Here is a 19,605-nt window from a genome sequence, read left to right as displayed (position 1 = left end):
TTACTATCTACTCTTCTTCTGCCCTTTGTGGTTTTAGTCGAGCATTTATATAATTTAATTTTTCTCCTTTCATAGCATATCAGTTATACTTTTTAAAAAAACTTTTAGATGTATTTTTTAAAAAGCTTTTACTCTTTCCCCAGAGTTTTCAATATGCATTTATAACTAATTCAAGTCCACTTTCAAGTAATACTACATATACCACTGCAGAAGTAGTGCGAGCATCTTATAATAACAAAGTAACTCTGATTCTCCCTTCCCCTCTCTCATATCATTCCTGTCATTCATTTCACTTATATATTAGCCTACATAAACATATATGTGTATGTATTTTATTTGTATATGAGGTCAGATAATTAGTTTATGAATCATCCTAGAAAAAATTCTACATACCTCATTGCTGAATACTATTATGGTCACCTTCCAGAAACTACCCTTGGGAAGCTATGCACCAATACCAATATGCCTAGTCCACCCTTCAAAGTAGGTTTGGAAATCCTTTTCTGGAATAGCTATCAGAACTGTCATATAAGATCTGACAATTAAGTTTGTCACCTCATCCTAGGAAAAGTGCTACATTGTTGACTATCACTGTAGTCATCTTCAAAGTACTCCTCTTGGCGACCATAGTGATATTCAGCAGTGAGGTATGTTGCAATTTTTCTAGGACATATTTGTGAATTTAATTGTCAGACCTCATATGATGACAGTTCTGATGGCTATACCAGAAAAAGAGTTCCAAAATTGCTTTGATAGGTGGACTAGGTGCTGGCATTGCTATGTACCTTCCCAAGGGACTACCTTGAAAATCACCATTGTGATATTCAGCAATGAGATATGTAGCACTTTTTCTAGGGTGGGTCCACAAACCTAACTGTCTGATCCTGCATATATACAAGCATACATAATCAAATATGTTGTTATTATTTTAAATAAACTGTCATGTATTAGACCAATTAAAAACAAGTAAAATAAGTTTTTGCTCTACCTTCTCTTATTACTTCTATGATGCTCTTTCTTTATGTAGAGGTTTCTTTTTGACCTATATCAATTTCCTTTTCTCTAAAACATTTTTTTCATCATTTCTGGTAAGGCAGGTTAATGGAAATGAATCCTTCAATTATTTTTTGTCTGAGAGTCTTTATTTCTTCTTCATTTCTAAAGGATAACTTCTCAGAAATCTACATTAGTAAGGTTTTTATTTTTCTCTTGATACTTTAAACATTTCTTTGCACTCTCTTCTTGCTTGCATAGTTTCCAAGAAGTCAGACATAATTCTATTCTTCATTCCTTGATAGGTAGGTGTTTTTCCTTCTGGCTTTTTTCTTCATCAGTGATTTTCTTTAGTTTGAAAATGATATGCTTAAGTGTGGGGTTTTGTTTGTTTTTTACATTTATCCTGCTTAGTGTTCTCTCAGCTTCCTGAATCTGTGATTTGGTGTCTGACATTAATTTGGGGAAATTCTCAGTCACTACTCTTCTGTATATTTACTCTGTTCCTTTCTCTTGTTTCCCCTTTTGGTATTCCTATTATATGTATTTACATCTTTTATTTTTGCCTCCAGTCTTTGGACTTTAGTTCTCTTTGTACTTTTCAGTTTTCTAAGTTTCTATTGCTATATCCTCAGGCTCACAGATTCTTTTCTCAGCTGTGTCCAGTCACCTAATGCACCCACAAAGGCATTCTTCATTGCAGTGATGAAATGATCAAATAGCATTTGAGTTCTTTATTAAGATTTCTATACCTCTGCTTATATTGCCACCTGTTCTTGCATGCTGTCTATTTTATCCATTAGCGCCCTTAGCAAATTAATCATTGTTGTTTTTAATTTCTGGTCTAATAATTCCCATATCCCTGCCATTTCTGGTTCTGATGCTTACTCTATTGTTTAAAGAAAAAGTTTTGTTTTGTTTTGTTTTGTTTTGTTTTTAAGACAGAGTCTCACTCTGTTGCCCAGGCTAAAGCGCAGTGGCATCATTATAGCTCACTATAACCTCAAACTCCTGGGCTTAAGAGATTCTTCTGCCTCAGCCTCCCAAATATCTGAGACTACATGTGTGTGGCATCACACCTGGCTTTTTTCTATTTTTTGTAGAGTCAGAATCTAGCTCTTGCTCAGGCTAATCTCAAACTCCTGGCTGCAGTCATTCTTCTTTTTCAGCTTCCTAAAGTGATAGGCATGAGCCACCATTCCCAGCCTGTTTTTTTTGCATTTTATCATGTCTTATAATTTCTTCTCACTGGCTGAACACGATGTACCAAGTAAAAGGAACTGCTGGTTAGATCTCAGTCCTAACAAGTCTCTGCCTCTATGAACTTTAAAAGTGTCTGTTCATTTTTTTCTTCCTCCCTCAGATGGGACAGGATGACTAGAGCTGGCTACTCCCCTTCTTAGAAGGCCAGAGAGGGCTGGAGCTGGGTATTTCCCTTATGACAGGTCAGTTAGGCTCTTATAATACCCCCAGTAGGTGAGGGTCTGGTTAACTCATATTTCCTGAAGGCAGGCCTGGTTAAGAACAGAGTGCTCTGGCTTACATCAAAATGGTTCCCATCCCCTGCCAGACACATAAGGGGATTTTTCTTATGATGTTTACTGAGGGAACCTGGTCAAGCTCCTGAATGTAAATCTCTCCCAATAGTGGGTCCCCCTAGAGTTATTTTTAACTCTCAGACTTGCCTGCACTGAGCCTCCACCAACGCAGCAATTACAGTTCAGTTGTTCCTGCTCTAGCACTGGTCAGCAGGAACTTCACTCAGGAGTCTCTCCCTGCCCCTGTAAGTGATGACTTTCTGTATTCACCTGTCTTTCTCTCCAGACAAGAATTAGAAAGACCAAAACTCCAGCTGATTACTGAGCAATGGGCTCATTTAAGAAAAATAAATAAACCTTCTAGCCGAGGACTTCTTTTCAGAAACTCCAGAACTTTAGTACTTTTTAGAAATTTCCTCAGAGTCCAACTCAGTGATTTTCCCCTTCATGTCATTGGTTGCTCTTGGTTCAGGAAGATGGAAAAATGTAGTCCATTGTCTTTTGGAATAAAAAGCTAGTGTTTAATCCTGGTGTGTTGGCACAGGCCTTTAATCTCAGCTTCTCAGGAGACTGAGCAAGAGGACTGCATGAGCTCAGGAGTTTGAATCTAGGCTGGGCAATATAGTGAGACTCTTGCTGCTAAAGAAATTTTTTTTTAATTTAAATAGATAAAAATTAGGATTTGATGGGAAGAAGTAGAGAATTAGCATTTTATCCACATCAGAGCGTCTCAAGCACCCACTCATTCTTTCATGTGTTACAATGAAATGGAGTTCAGGACCCTGGAAAAATGTAGGGTGTTCTCCCAAATTACAAGTTCATGGCAAGTAACACAGATGGTGCGATGTAATCGCTTAAGACTGTGTGAGGGTGACATGATTTAGGCAAAGCAATTTTCTGAACTTCTCAGGGAAAGGCAGATTTATAGATAGGCACTAGGGCAGTTATGACATTATGTAATATGAATATGTGGAGAAGCTACTTAGCCTCAGAAATATCTCTTTCCTAAAGGTCTGTGTCTCAGATTTCTCAGTTCCTTGCATTTAAGTCTAGGAATGCAACTAGAACATGATAGGATAATTCTTCAATGCCTATCACTTATAGCCCTTCGATAGATATGAGTTTAATCTATTAAGAAGACTTAGAGGTCTGTTGGTACAATGCCCTCACTTTCCAGAGGAGGAAGTTAAGACTCAGAGGGACTAAGTGATCTTCCCAAGTCCATACTTTGGTGCCAGGACTGGCCATCTCTCACCAAGCTGGACTGGGTGGCAGTGGTTTTGGGGAGAAGCACCAGGCAGAGATAGGGCGACTGCAGAAAGGGAAGCTGAGCAACAGATATACTTAAATGAATTGAATTTATTTTACATCCTGCCTTTTTCCAATGAGGACTTGAGGTAATTGGCAGTTAGGGCTATGAGAGGCTCTTCCTTGGATATTTGGCTCCTTCTTCCTTGCTGGCCATCCTTGAGCAATAGGAAAAAAGCCAAATGTGTTTTGGGGACCTGTGCTTCAGCTGCATGTACCTACAAGGGAAATGGGGATAAAGACCACCCCCCTCATTATACACAGTATCCCTCTTCCTCGAGTCCCTCCAATCTGTCCACCCCCCATCACTTGTTAGTGGGAACCCTGACCAGGGTCACTTGCACAGCCCTGAAGGGACACAGCAGCAGATGGGGGAACTCTTGAGGTATCCTTAGGATCCTTCAGTGATGATTTTTTCCCAATTTTCAAAGGAAAAAAAATAAGCACATGGATAGACTTTTTTCCATTTTAAATTCTTGCATTTGATTTTCTTAACCTTTTTTTTTTTTTTTTTTTGACAGAGTCTCACTTTGTCATCCTTGGAACAGTGCTGTGGCCTCATAGCTCACAGCAATCTCAGACTCTTGGGGTCAAGCTGTTATTTTGTTATTTTAACACATTGGGGTTCTAATTGGTTATTTATATTTTGTTATTTTAACAGATTGGGGGTTTTGTTGTTGTTTGTTTGTTTGTTTTAGTGTAGCACAGTAAAAACTCTAAAGTTTAAAGTCAAATTGTTTGGGTTTGAACCTTAGCTGTTCCTCTTACCAACTGCATGAGCTCAGGCAATTTCTTAACAGCTCTGGGCCTCAGTGTCCTTGTCTGTAAAATACAATAATGCTAAAGCACCTGGAGAATTGTTGCGATAATGACTATAAAGGGCTACTTAGCACAGTGCAGGGTAAACAGAATAAACACGCTTGTTAGTTATAATTATGATTTCAGTTTACTACAGCAACATTTCATGACTTCAACGTATCATGTTTTTAATACATCATCGCTAACATATTAATCTTCTACCCTTCTAGGTGCTTTTCCTTCTGAATAATTTTGAGAACAATTGTTCTAAAAATTTCCTACATCACACACATGCTGCCATCACCACCCTCGCCCTCTCTCATTATTATCTTCAGAATTATTCCATTTTTAACTTAACCTGTATCTTATGTAACTCACCTCCTTCTAGCTAAATCAGTGCGTGATGACTGTCTTTTCTCATGTACACGTGACACATTATCCAGTCAGCCTGAGGACAACACTGGGCTCACCTATAAATTTTGGAACTTCTTGGTAATAACCTTCTGTTGTACCCTTCAAGGTACAACAAATTCACTGTTACCTCTCTAGCCCCAGGGCTTTTCACAGACTCCTCTGTCAATTCATACTCTTGATCTGAAATTCCACTTATGTCTTATTGCACTCTATATGAATTTCTTACAGAGATTTTGCAGTTTCTCTTGGGGAGTTTCTTGTGCAATCTGCAGCATTCTGTAACCCCCTAGTATCCTGGAAGTGCTATCAAAAACTTGTTCAATGGATAATGTTGTATAAGTATGGTGAAATTATTCTGTAAAACACTCATTTTTAGATGGAAGCATTGAGGTAGGATTTTTAAAAACCTCTTCATACCACTGGTCTTAATTATTTTTTTTCTCTGAAAAAGAGGCTAGTTTTATTGTCAAAAAAGAAAACAAGTATTCTGCTTTTAGATTTAAATTTGTGACAATTAGATCCCTTTAATCAACTTCTTTCCCTAATCATTTCTCTCTCTTGTTCAAAGAATTATTTCTTATGATTTTTAAAAGAAGCCACAAGATTTCTACAATGCATAGTAATAAAACAGGCACTGGACATATTAAATTTCTAGTTTCTTCCTACTTAAAAAACCCTTCTGTTCCCACATCCAAATGACCTCTGAACTAAGACTCAGTAGCTCTCATTTAGAAACTGTTTTCAGCACACTTGACTCTGTAAATGTGCATGAGTTTATCTCTTTCAAGGTGTGGAAGGATATCTTCTTATTTTTATCTCATTGCATTGGGATTTCTTTTAGACTACTTCTTGTTGGTAGCGAGTCTTTGCTTGCTGAGGGTGGACTGAATTTCTGGAAACAAACAGAAGTTTAATGACTAAGTCTGGGACCATGTTTGTCAGGAACATGTGATCTGGGGTCAAAATCTGTCTGTAGCATGATGAGACTGAGTGGCTTCCCACCTGGCTCTGGAGGTGTCTCTGGAGGTAATATCAAGAGAGGCCATGGGACACCTCACTGGCTCTGTGTGTGTGTATAGCCAAAGTAAAGAAAGCTAAAGTCAGTAGATTCAGATTCCTGTTTCTTCCATGGGCCAGAGACTAGAGGGTAGGGAGCTTTGAATCACCTTAGACCCCAGTTCTTCAACTGTAGAACCAGATCATCATACTCTACTCCAGTGTCGTATTTAGGAGACAATTTAATACCAGTATAAAACACCTCACTTAGGACCTGGTGCCTAGCAATGCTCAGTGGATGTCAGCTCCTCTTTTCCCTCTTTCCCTTCCTCATCTTAAAGGAGAGAAGTCCTGCTTAAAACTCGTGTCTTTTAAAAACCTGCACCCACAAAGTTATATAAGGGCATCCCACATGCGGGGTTACCTTCAGCTGAGAGCGTGGTGTATGGGGAGAAGAATGGATGGGAGAGATGAGGAACATGACCACCATCACCTAAAAAAGAATTCCTGCAGCTCCCGAGAGAGTGGTTCTCCTGAGCTGCTCTGCTTCCCACCCCCAGCCCCACGGAGCCCCCCGCTCTCTGTCTGTCCAGGCTGAAAGAGAGAAGGGTGGGATTCATGAGTAATTAAAGGGAATTTGGAAGGCTGGGATGTTGCGGAATGTTAGATCAGTAGCTAGAACAGCATGTGGTGTTCTTTAGGCAGGCTTCATTGAATCCATACAAAAAAAGAAAGAGGGGCTGCCTGCCTGTCTGCTCATTTATCACACAGCAAAGCTCAACGTTCACAGCTCCACAAAAGTGTTTTACTGTTTGCTGAGTCTTGCTCCAGAAATTAAAAGCTGAGCAGCCTTAGTGGGGCTGAACCGACCCTGCATTTTGAGACTCAAACTAAATTGTGCTGGGCTTTCAGATTCAGGCACCAGTGGATTATTTGGTGAAAGGAGAAGAGAATAATTTGTAATTTGCAGCCCATAAGAAACACTTAAAAAAAAAAAAAAAAGCCAAACCCCCTTCCCACAGGTTTTTGTTGCAGCTGCGAGGAGGAGGTGCTCTCCGCAGCAGCTCTTTTCTTTGCTCAGAGTGGGAAAAGTCCTGACCTCCATTTGGGCAGAATGTGGTGTGGGGGCAGCGCCTCCACCCTTCCCCCTCCCCTGCTCCTAACAAACTTCCTTTCCTCTTATTTCCTAGTCTGAAAATTGCCTTTCTCTCTTTTTGGAGGAGGAGGAAAGGATTTGGCCATCAAATATTTTTAGGCAAAAGAATTTTCACAAACAAAACCAAATATTCTAACCACCCAGATGCATTGCTGGGGAAAGCATAATGTACCACAAAAGCCTGCAAAGTGGATTGAATGAGGAGCTTCTAAAAATCCATGAAAGGATGGAAGTATAGAGAACTAACTCTGTCAGTAACGAGAAAGGGCTAGGAAAGGATGGCAACCAGAGGAAGAGGTCACAGGGAGGCAGGGAGGCCTCCCAGCCTCCTTTGCTCCCCTCCAGCCAGTGGCCTGTTGAGGATGAGTGTGCGCTCCACCCTGACCCACTCCCCTGATGATGGAGCCCCAGGGAACTGTTCTGGGAACCCCGGTCTAACTCCTCTCACTCTGTTATAAGCCTGCAAGATAAACTGAGCAAGCCTTATGATCCTACTCCCAAATGGAAGAAAAACCTTTCTTGTTTTTCAATTTAGTACATTTCTTTAAAAGTACTAATGCCTTCCTATACTTGATGGAAAGCAATTTTACAGTGTGTTTTAAGAACATTGAAATAAGGCCAGGTATAGTGGTGGCTCATGCCTGTAATCCTAGCACTCTGGGAGGCTGAGGCGGGTGGATCACCTGAGCTCAGGAGTTCAAGACCACCTGAGTAAGAGCCAGATCCACAGCCTCCCAAGAAGCTGTGACTATATAGCTTCTTGGAAGGCTGAGGGAAGAGGATTCCTTGAGCTCCAGAGCTGTGAGCTAGGCTGATGCCACTGGACCTTACCAAGGGTAACAGAGTGAGACTCTGTCTCAAGAGAAAAAAAAAAGAGCATTGAAATATTTCTCCCCTTTAATCAGAGCAGCTCTATGAGAAACTATTACAAAGGGAAAACCTAAAACCAAGTAGCAATAATAATAAATAGAAATCAGCTCAGTGCCTGTGGCTCAAGCGGCTAAGGCGCCAGCCACATACACCTAAGGTGGCGGGTTCAAATCCCCAGCCCGGGCCCGCCAAACAACAATGATGGCTGCAACCAAAAAATGGCCAGGCGTTGTGGCGGGCGCCTGTGGTCCCAGCTACTTGGGAGGCTGAGGCAGGAGACTCGCTTGAGCCCAGGAGTTGGAGGTTGCTGTGAGCATGATGCCATGGCACTCTACCCAGGGGGATAGCTTGAGGCTCCGTCTCAAAAAATAATAATAATAATAATAAATAGAAATCATTATGTACATAGCTGTTGCATGTAGCATTATTTACATTAACACAACCCTAGTGACAACTTCAATGGCCCATAAAAGAGTAAAGATTCATTCATTCTTTCATTGAGTCAGTGAATTCATGTAAGAAGGATTCATTCTTTCATTTATTGAGTCAGTGAATTAAGGTACTCAGCCACCTTCCCTACTGCCTGTGCTACTGTTATAGCCTTCCAACTGGACTCCCAGTCTGGCCCTTGCCCCTGCAGTCACTTCTCCACACAGCAGCCAGGGAGTCAGATCTCTTCCCTCATCTCCCTCCCTAAAGCCCCCTGAAGTCTTCCCACCTTACTCAGAGTACAAGCAAAGGGCTGCAAAGACCCACATGAACCTGCCCCACCAGCCCTCACAGCCCCCAACCTCTCTCTTACCACCTGCTCTAGCCACTGTGGCCTCCTAGTTCTTCCTGAAATACTCACACCAGCACTCTCCCACATAGGACCTTCACATAGGCTCTTCCCTCTTCTTGGAACTTTCTTTCTACATATCCACAGGGTTCAGTCTCTCACTTCCTTCAGCTTACTACCCAGATGCCACATTATCACCAAGTCCTTATCGCCCTAAACAAAACCTCATCCCCTTCCACATTCTCTCCTTCCCTCACCCTGCTTTTCTGTTCCCCTCTGTTGCACTTATCAAAAAAACATTGGCTTATTTGGGGTCTTCTCGTGCTAGAATGTAAGCGTCTCCAACAGAGGCAGTTTCTGCCTTGCTTGGTGTTGTGTTCCTCAGTGCCTAGCAGAATGTGCAGCATATCATAGGTGCTTAGTGGGTCCCTACTGAATGAATCCAAACTATGTGCCTATAGTCAAGCTGGTAAAGTTAGTGACTGTAGTTTGTTGAATGAGGGGAAGAAAATGAAAAAATGAGCTCTCCATGGAGAGTCCCATAGGCCTAGGTAAGGACTTTATAGAGCTGAGTAGATTGTGGATTATTTATAAAGATTCTTTGGAGTGGGGATTGGTCAAAATTCTCACTATTGCTCAGGTGAGTCTCAGACTCCTAGCTCAAGGACGTGCTTACAAAGGCCTGCAAAGTCTCAGATTCCTGGCTCCTATCTCGGCCTCCCAGAATGCTAGGATTACAGGCATGAGCTACCACAACTGGCCCACAGTTTTTGTCAGTTTCATTCATTAAAAACGAAAGATTCTATGGCCCATATAACCATGAAGAATTATGGGAGGAAATAAGGTACAAGCTGACATTTGAGGGAAAAGAGTCTGGGTACACTTTCATTCACCCAGAAGCCATCATAATGTTGTGGTAGACATAAGGTAGACAAAAGGACATGGAGCAAAGAGTCCAGATGATGAGGATAGCCTGTGGGAAGGTTGAGGATAAAAGAGCACAGAACACTCATGAAACTTGGAAAGAAGTTCTGTGCAGCTGTGGCACAGAGGGTGGAAAGTGAGCTGGAATGAAGACAGAGCCAAGCAGCCAGGCCCTGGCAGGTCTGGACTTTGACTAGAGGCTTTATGGAGAAGTGGTCATGGTAGAGCATGGCTGGAAGCAGGGGCAATGAGGAGAGCATTGCAGCAACCTACCTGTGAGATCGTGATCCCAGGATGGGTGGCAATGGGAGGATGTGGGCAGAATCAGGATATATGAAGATGAAGAGAGGGTGCACCTCGGTCACAGATTGAAAGTGGCAGGTGCAGTCATGACTTGGAAAAGGGAGAGCTCTGATGTGGTCAGGGAATCTGGAAAGGCTCCTGGGTAGTGGTGTGCATGCTGGCGGGTGAGCTGGCTTTTTGGAGAGAGGAGAGAGACTTGCCGGTCTGCAGAGATGTGGACCAGGGAAGTGTTCAGAGAATGGTGCAGCACCAGGTGGTCTGATTCAGATGGAATGTGGGGTTCACACAAGGAAATTTAGAGAGAAAAGGTGGAAGTAAAAAGTGGCGTCTGAGCTTTAGGCAAAGGAGACTGCTGAGTCAGGTGGCTATGGAGATTTGTTAGAGAGAGGCCTCTGTATGGTGGACTGATAATGGTATGGATCATTCCATCTGTAAATCCATTTGGGGACCTCAACTATCAAACAGAATGATTAAAGCAGAAGTGATGATCAAGCAGAAGTGTTTAATTGCCAGATTTCCACTTTAGTGGATATGAGTAGGTTTCATCTAAAGGGAGACACCAGATTGCCTGCTGACATCACTGTCCCCTCAGCTGTCTCCCACTGTCTCTAGCCTATTGGGGGCAAGGTTCTTGGATTCTGTCCATAGCAGGGGCTACCACAACATTTCCAGGAGTCTCAGGGTGAGGGGGAATAGATAATAATCCTTCACTGAAGAGGAGATAGGAACAAGAAGTCATTAAATTCCTCAAATGTACCTACCTGATATGTAAATGCCCAAATATGACATAAGAGAAATAAAGGTTTCTGTTAAGGGAAAAGAGTCTGGGTACACTTTCATTCATCCAGAAGCCATCATAATGTTGTGGTAGGCTATCAAGTCAATGTTCAAATTACATGTCTGCATTTTGTGAGCTGTGTGGCTTTGTGTGAATTACTTAGCCTCTCTGAGCCTGTTTACTCACCTGTCCAGATGGAATAGCAATGGAACCTGACACTAGACTGTCGCAATGATCAATCAGATAATTCCTGTAAAGTGATGGGTACAGTGCCTAAGCCAGGACTGGAGCCTGGGTGAGCCCGATCCCAAAGGCTGGGTCCCTAACCACTATGTACATCTATCACTGTTTCCCAATTCTCTTAATAATTTCTCAAGATTACAGGGCATAGAGTTGTCATACAAACATATAGACTATACATTTTATTGCCTTGCAGAAGTAAAACAAATGGCTCCAGAAGGCCAGTCCTCGTTTCCCAGAGACCCTCTGGTGCATCTATAGACCAGCATCTGTAACCCCTGGTACCCTAACCTAGGACCAGGCAGCAGAGGCTCTGCCTGTTTGCTTTGTGGATGTTACAGTGGGTAGGGTACCATTTGGACTAACACTTAGAAAGATTCCAGAATTTGGCCTAGTCTCTCCCTCTTTTGTATGTTTTCTTTTCTTTTTCTTTTTCTTTCTTTTCTTTTTTTTTTTTTTTGTGTGTTTTTTTTGTTTGTTTGCTTTTGTTTTTATTTTGAGATAGGGTCTCACTCTGTCTCCTAGGCTAGAGTACCGTGGCACTGTCATAGCTCAGTGCAATCTCAGACTTCTGGGCTCAAACAATCCTCCTGTCTCAGCCTCTCAAGTAGCTGGGACTACAGGACATGCCACCAAGTCTAACTACTTTTTTTTCTTTCTCTTTCTTTTTTTTTTTTTTAGTAGCGACAGGGTCTCACTCTAGCTTAGCATAGACTGGTCTCGAACTCCTATTCTCAAGTGATCCCCCTGCCTCAGCCTTGCAAAATGCTTGGATTACAGGTGTGAGCCACCGTGCCCCACCAGTCCGGTGTCTTTAATCAAATAATAATAAGGCCTAACAATCAAACAAAAAATGCTTTCTTTTATTATCTACATATTGATTACAGGAAATAGAGAGTGATTTATAAGGAAGAAAGAAAGAAATGAGAGGAGGGAGAGAAGAAAAGAGAGTAAAAGAAAGGGAAGGATGAGAAGGGAAAGGAAGGGGAGGGGAGGGAAGGGTGGAAGCAAAGAAAGGAAAGAAAGAATGGAAGAAAAGAAGAAAGGAAAAAAGAAAGACAGATGACCAATGTAACATTTTGGTAGATTTTTTGTGATTCTTTCAAAATTATCTAGAACTTTCTTTGTCAAGTAGCTCTATTTATAAAAAGAAAATCCTTTTCTTTTGGCAAAAAATAAAAATGTTGATAAAGTACACATATACACAAAATTTTTTTGTTGTACCCACAATTCCACTACCTTAACAAATACCTATTTTCATTTTTCCATGTTTCCTATTCATTCCTATATTTGTACAAATATAAATTATAATTATAGCATAAACATAGTCATTTGGGATCTCCTATTTCATTTAGCATTATATCATAAACATTTTCTGTGTCGTGCCATAGTCTTTGTTACCATCATTTTTAATGTCTATTTCATAATTTCTATTTAGTTTATATACTATTATGTATTTAGCCAGTTTGCTGTGACTGGATATTTATGTTGTTTCCAGTTTTTCACTCTCATTAATAAACCCACACTGAGTTTTTTCTTATTTTAGGTTATTTCCTTGGAATTAACAAATCAAAAAGTATGAGTATTTTGTGGTTTAATATACATACATATGTAGTAAAAATGCTTTGGGAAAGGGTTATACTAATAAATTATGTCATCAGCTGTCTGAGTATTCCAGTTCTGCCACAGCTTTTGTAGCACTGAATATTGTCATTTGAAACGTCTGCTAATATCAGAGCATTAAACATGGTACCTTACTGCTGTGTCCATTTGCATAAGAGAAATTTCCCAGACCTAAACATAGGAAAATCTCTGCTTTTCCTAAGCGACTAGCATGCACTTACTCAGACTCTTGTAACACTACTGTATTATCTTTTTTGCTTGGGTGATTACATAACTCAGAACCCAAATCATAGCCCACTTTTAACCAATGTGACGATTCTCCCGGCTCCATTTTTATCCTTCCCTATTTTCTGTCTCTACCTGATTATCTATGTCTGTTCAGCACTGTAGCTTTGTGAGCAGCTGTATCAAATCCTGTATCAAAGCCATGCATGTGATGAACATCTGGAGGGCTTGCCATAGGGACTATAAGCCTGAGGTGATGTGGCTGCCAAACCTGGATGTGGTCTTAGGCTGCATGATGGGGAAGGAGTTCAGGTTATTGACCACATCTTCAATACTGCACTTTCCTGCAGTCACAATGATTTGAGAAGGGATATAAATAAAGTGAAAAGACCAGGTTCTCGGGTTCCAGAAGTCAGGGTTAAAGATAGCAGAGTACATTGCCTATGAAAGTGATACCCTTCAAGAATTCAGAGAATCATTACATCACTTTGTTCACAAATAGCTCTATGACATAATAATTTAAAAGCTCTTTTCACTTCTGAAAGTGTTTTTGTGAGGCCATCACATTAGATTCACTAAACATCCTTGCAAGGTGCATCTTTCTTTTCTTTTTTTTTTTGCAGTTTTTGGCCAGGGCTGGGTTTGAACCCACCACCTCTGGTATATGGGGCCAGCGCCCTACTCCTTTGAGCCACAGGTGCTGCCCACAAGGTTAAGGTGACTAGATTTTAACATTGGTAAAGTGGGACACCATTGACAGCAGTGGGGGGGATTCTTAATTAAAAATTTGGTCTATATGGAGCAACAAAAATTTTCATAGAATGCAAAAATAGTATTGTAATATATATTTTTTAATTTCAACATAGTACAATTTACAAATATAATACATTAAAAATTATGTATAGCATTATTTTATTCTTTGGCATATTTCTCATTCAAGTGAATTTTTTTAGTAGATTGCTGTCATTGTTTAAAAGATTATGAAAATTTTCACAAGAATTTGTTAAATTATATTTCATACATAAAATGGCTTTCAAAGTCTCAACACTTAATTATGATTTTTCTGATGTCCACACTTTATTTACTGTAGAAAAAAACACGTTCAGTCGCAGCATTAGTTCCTGGTAAGGACAGTGTGTATCCCACAATTTTTAGTGCATTCTTCTATGGAAAATGGTTTGTTTCAAAATGATGAAATATTTCTAACCATTTGTTCTCTATTGTGATTTTTGCTGATGCCCAAGATTTAACCTTTTCCTTGTCAATATATATTTTTTTTTTTTTTTTTTTTTTTTTTTTGAGACAGAGCCTCAAGCTGTCCCCCTGGGTAGAGTGCTGTGGCATTACAGCTCACAGCAACCTCCAACTCCTGGGCTCAAGCGAGTCTCCTGCCTCCGCCTCCCAAGTAGCTGGGACCACAGGCGCCCGCCACAACGCCCGGCTATTTTTTGGTTGCAGCCATCATTGTTGTTTGGCGGGTCCGGGCTGGGGATTCGAACCCGCCACCTTTGGTGTACGTGGCTGGCGCCTTAGCCGGTTGAGCTATAGGCGCAGAGCCGTCAATATATTTTTTTAATAATGATACCTTGTAAGTTGTGTCACTTTCAAGGCTGGCACTAGACTTTTTGCTGCCGCCACTATAAAATATAAATAATATGAGTACTGTCTGCTAAATTCATGAAATAAATAAATAAATTACTTACCTAAATTATCTGAATAGCTGATTTGTTGACAACACTTGTTTAACTAGCACTAGCACGCAATACGGTGTGTATTGTCTGAGAGACAGTTACAAAATGTTTTCGTCATTGCCAATACCAATAAATGCCATTGTTCATTAAATCCAAACAATGGTGATCGAATTCTAAGAACTGATCAACAATGCGAACTTTGATAAGCAGTTCTTGATAATCAGTTCTCAGCAATTATTTGTTATTATTAAAGTTTAACATTATAAAATTAACAAAAATAATATGAAATTCATATCCTGGCAAAATAGCCACATGGCAGCCAAAAACTGTATATTCCCTTCCCGTTCTCCCTCCATTCCCTAGCTTGTCATGTATTCTTTCCAAAAATTGGGACTTTTTTAAAACACAGAGAGATGCGGGACAAATTGTTAAAAATTGGGACTGTCCCGCCAAAAGCAGGATGTCTGGTCACCTTACCAAGGTGCATCTTTTTCCACCCATTTCAGCTGAGGAAATTCCACCCCAGCCATGCTCCACACTGGAGACGGTCAACTCCCTAAAATGCAGAAAGGGTCAGTCTTCACACCACCTGGTCCAGGTTCTCAGTTCCTCTTTCATTTCTCCACTTCTTTCCCCACTGATGCCAGTCTAGCTGAGGCCACCATCACCTATTCCCCTACCATTACTTATTCCCCTAATTAGAGGATAATCACATAACCTAAGTCCTCAGATGTCCCAGGAGGAAACTAAGGGACAGAGAGGTTAAATATTATGTCCAAACAACTAACAGGGTTAAAGTACATTTGTTGGGTGAAGGAGCTAATCAATCAGTAAGAATATTGGTGTGGATAAAGGTCTGGATGGACTAGTGGAGATTCTTCCCCCTATCCTGAGAAAGCACTCAAGGTTCATGCCTAACAGTAAGAAATCAATTGCAGCGTCTCTTCTCGTGAAGGCCAGGGTGTAGGCTCTCTGACCATGCCTGCATGCTCAGTGCTCTACTAGGAGCGAAGAAAGTCTGGAAGAATCTGGTTAGAACTAAAAAGTCTCTGGAAGTTAAGGGAATGAGTCACCAGGATAATCAGTGGTAATAATGGGTAATGTTTACTGAGTATCTACTAAGTGTCAGGCACAATTATTCATATACAGTTACTTTTTAAAGTTTCACAAGAACTCCCTAAGGTACAGGTTATTATCATTCCCATTTTGTAAATGGGGAAACTGAGTCACATGAATATTAAATAACTTGTCCAAGTGTACCCAGACTAACAAATGACTGAGCTCAGATCTAATCTAATTTAGATCCAAAGTTCGTGCACATAACCCCTACACTATACTGCTCTCCACAAACTTCTCTGTAAACCCCAAAGAGGCCTTTTGGTTATGATTTCATCTTGGGAGATGGTCTCTCCTGCCAGTTTCTTGTGAATCTGTGTGATTGTCCTGGATAATAGCAGTTATCATCTACTCTGCAGACAGGGAAAGGATTCTCTCCAGGCAGGGATCAGGGCTTCATTCCTTCATTCAACAAATACAAAATGTGTGAGGTCCCTCCTTTCATGGAGTTTGTACACATACTGATAGGAGGAGATATACACTGAGCACTCAGAAAGTGAACAAGATTATTTCAGATAGCCCTAAGCAAAGAGACATAAGGCAGGGCCCTGTGATGGGAAGAGACAGCTTATGCCACTTGACCTTTGCTGGTCAGAGGCCTCTGGGCAGGAGGACATTGTCCATCAGCCTGTAGGGTAAGAGGCGCCAGTGTTGTGAAGTTCTGGGTAACACTGCATTCTTGGCAATGAGAATCACAGCACAAAGGCCCCAAGCAGGGAGCAAAGCTGGTGTTTCAGGAAAAGAAAGGGGAAAAAGCCAGTATGTCTGGGATCTGATAAGAAAGGGTGGGCGGTGCCTGTGGCTCAAGGTGTAGAGCGCCGGTCCCATATACCAGAGGTGGCAGGTTCAAACCCTGCCCTGGCCAAAAACTGCAAAAAAAAAAAAAAAAAGAAAGAAAAGAAAAGAAAGAAACGGTGACAGTTGTAAGAGGAAGGGCAGGAGGCTTAGCAGGGCCAGTCTCAGAGGCTGAGTGTGACTTTTAGTTCCAGGTGTGATGGAAGCTGTATTGCAGGCTTTTAAGCAGGGGTGTGGCACATCCTGAACCAAGCAGTGGTCTCCCTCTGATGTGAATAGATGGGGTGAAGTGTGGAGTAGCCAAGGAAAGCCCCTCAGGACCCAGAGCCCCACAATTATGCCAGCACTCCCTGTCCCTGGTAGTCTTCTCTTGGGTCCCGCCAGACTCGTAATAAGTCATTGCAACTGACGAGCTATGTCTCCGCCCCCCATCTTTAGATTGCTGTTTTTAAAACTTGGTCGCTATGCTCCCTCCTTTCCCAGTGGGTAATTGATTCTTGTGTTGACTTACAGATCATAAGGCAGCAGTTTCCTCAGTTAACCACCAGAAGACTCGGGACCCGAGGACAGTCCAAGTAAGCACCCGACAGCCTTTCCACCTGCAGAGTGCGCATCTCTGGGTCTCCAGACAGGCCAGGCCCCATGCTTTTCATCCTGAGCTCTGTCCACAGGCTCCGAGGAAGTTGTGCCTGGAGGAAATGTGGAGGGCCGCTCCTCCAGGACCCCTGAAACAGAGGCCATTTAAAAACCAAAGGCCATGTGGCCCAGCCACTTTAAGGAATCTGATTTTGTGCCAGCCTGCTTTTAGGTGTATTTTATAAAATTTTGGCATCTTTTAAAGGATCATTTATGGCTTCCTGAACTAGCTGTAGGTTATTTGGACTGTTTTGAGCAAATTCTCTGATCTAATAGTATTCAGTCACCCAGAGAAGTAAATCTATACTGATTCCTGCATGGGAGATGGGGCAGAAAGGTGGCTACACTGCACTCAGGGACACACTGCTCCCCATTCATCAGTTTCATTAACCAACCAACCAACCAACCAACAGAGATTTGTTTCCTCCTTTCTGTGTGTCAGACATAAGGTGTTAGGCACTGGGAGCACAGGCACTTACAATCCTCTGCCTTCATGGAACATATATTCTGGTGGGAAACACAGACCAAAAAATAATATTGTGACAAAGAGAGCTGCAGGAGAGAATAACAAAAGGGGAGTGGCGAAGGAAGGCTCTGTCTCATTCTGGGTAGAGTGCCCTGGCATCATCATAGCTCACAGCAAGCTCAAACTTCTGGGCTCAAATTATACTCCCACCTTAGCCTCCCAAGTAGCTGTGACTATAGACATGCACTACAATGCCCAGCTAGCTTTTCTATTTTTAGTAGAGAGAGGTTCTCGGTCTTACTCAGGCTGGTCTTGAACTCCTGAGCTCCAGTGATCCACCCACATCGGCCTCCCAAGACTGCTAGGATTATAGGCGCGAGCCACTGTGCCAGGCCTCTGAGGAGGTGACCTTTAACAAGACCTGAGGAATAAAGAATGTGTGTGGACACATGGTTCCCAGGTGAGAGTCAGGGGGAGAGGAATCTTATCCTATACTAGCTCAGGCTTTATTAAAGTATGTTTCAAAAATTGTTGGACATTACCAAGTGTCCTATGAGAAAAGGCAGGTGGTCATGTATGTTTGGTAAGAAATGAACAGCTACCTTTATTTACTGCAAGACCTCTCCAAACCTTTATGCTAATGTGCATGGGGACTCCACTAGAGGGTGACTTACTATGCAATATTTCTATAGGTTTTGACCCTGTTGAGAAGGTCAGCTCTAGTGACCTATAAAACAGTGAAATTAAACAAACAAACAAATATATGTATATATGTGTGTGTGTGTTTCAAAAACATATCCAACCTGTCACCCTGAGCAACACTCTCACCCTCCCACACCCCAGCTCCTGTCATCCCTGGATAGTACATTCCCATCCTTTAAGGGTGGGTTTGACTTTGGGGCTAAGTTTGGCAAAGAAAATGGGTGATCAAACTGGGAAAAAAAGTTCTGAAAATAATGAGACTAACTTTTGTGTGTGGCTTAGAATTTCTTGTGCCAATTCCCAAAGAGAGTCCCAGAAAATTTTTGAACAAACGATATCTTGGAATAAATTCCCAGAAATTTTTCAGAGTGACTATTCTGAAAAACCAACCTCATTTATAATTAAAAATGTTCTGGTTATTTGTTTTAAAATGAGGTTTCAACATTGGTAAGACTATAAAATAAAAAAACTAGACTCTTATTTGCTAGTGAGTGCACAGTAGACAATCAATCGATGTGGGTTAAATAGATGAGTGGATGAGTAGAAGGATATTAAATGAATGGAAATGAATTATTTTTCTTCAGTTCCTAGTATTTGAAAAATTACTGGTTCCAATACATCATTGCACATTTCTAAGAAGAGTAGAAATAGTAATGACAGTCAGGATAGAACAGAAAGGTTTCCCATCCTACATAAACTTGCAGACAGTTTCCTTTTGTATCCCTGTATGAGAATCTGTTGATCTGTATTTGGTTTTGGTCTTTCTTCAAGGTAGAGATGGGCAAATTGGTCCATCTTCTTTAAAAATCTAAAAGCATCTTCTTTAAAAATTCTGTTTGGTCAATTTTATTGTATCCTCTTATAGGGATCCTTCAAGGTTGGTCACACCTTCAACCAGTGGCAATTAAGATACTCTGGTCTCTGCAACTTGGCCTTTAGAGAAACTTCCTCAACAAATTTACTTTGACAAAAGAAATTTGGGGTGTGGCTAGTGGGAAGAGTGTGTTGATACGCCCTACAGAACTAATAGAAAAACTGAGAAAGGGTCAGAGCAATAACAGCTTTACTGTGGTTGCTAATTTCAGAAACACACTCTGAGGCAGTGCCTATGGCTCAGTGGGTAGGGTGCCAGCCCCATATACTGAGAGTGGTGGGTTCAAACCCAGCCCCAGCCAAACTGCAACAACAAAAAAAATAGCTGGGCATTGTGGCGGGCGCCTGTAGTCCTAGCTACTTGGGAGGCTGAGGCAAGAGA

At 41.4% G+C, this 19,605-nt stretch overlaps 1 protein-coding gene across 2 annotated transcripts in view; it reads left to right on the top strand.

Moving 5' to 3' along the window:
* RFX4 (regulatory factor X4) overlaps nt 1–19,605 on the top strand; it is a 163,925-nt gene that overhangs the window by 75,164 nt on the left and 69,156 nt on the right. For both annotated transcript variants that reach the window (XM_003783278.2, XM_003783279.1), the window contains exon 5: nt 17,060–17,121. In XM_003783278.2, coding sequence (XP_003783326.1) covers nt 17,060–17,121 — 62 coding nt within the window. The remainder of the gene's footprint in view (nt 1–17,059; nt 17,122–19,605) is intronic.

The sequence above is a fragment of the Otolemur garnettii genome, unplaced genomic scaffold (assembly GCF_000181295.1).
Source record: "Otolemur garnettii isolate 467f Iridium unplaced genomic scaffold, OtoGar3 scaffold00007, whole genome shotgun sequence".
In the NCBI taxonomy this organism is placed as follows: Eukaryota; Metazoa; Chordata; class Mammalia; order Primates; family Galagidae; genus Otolemur; species Otolemur garnettii.
Note: the sequence above shows the minus strand (reverse complement) of the source record. Positions and strands in the feature narration are given on the sequence as shown.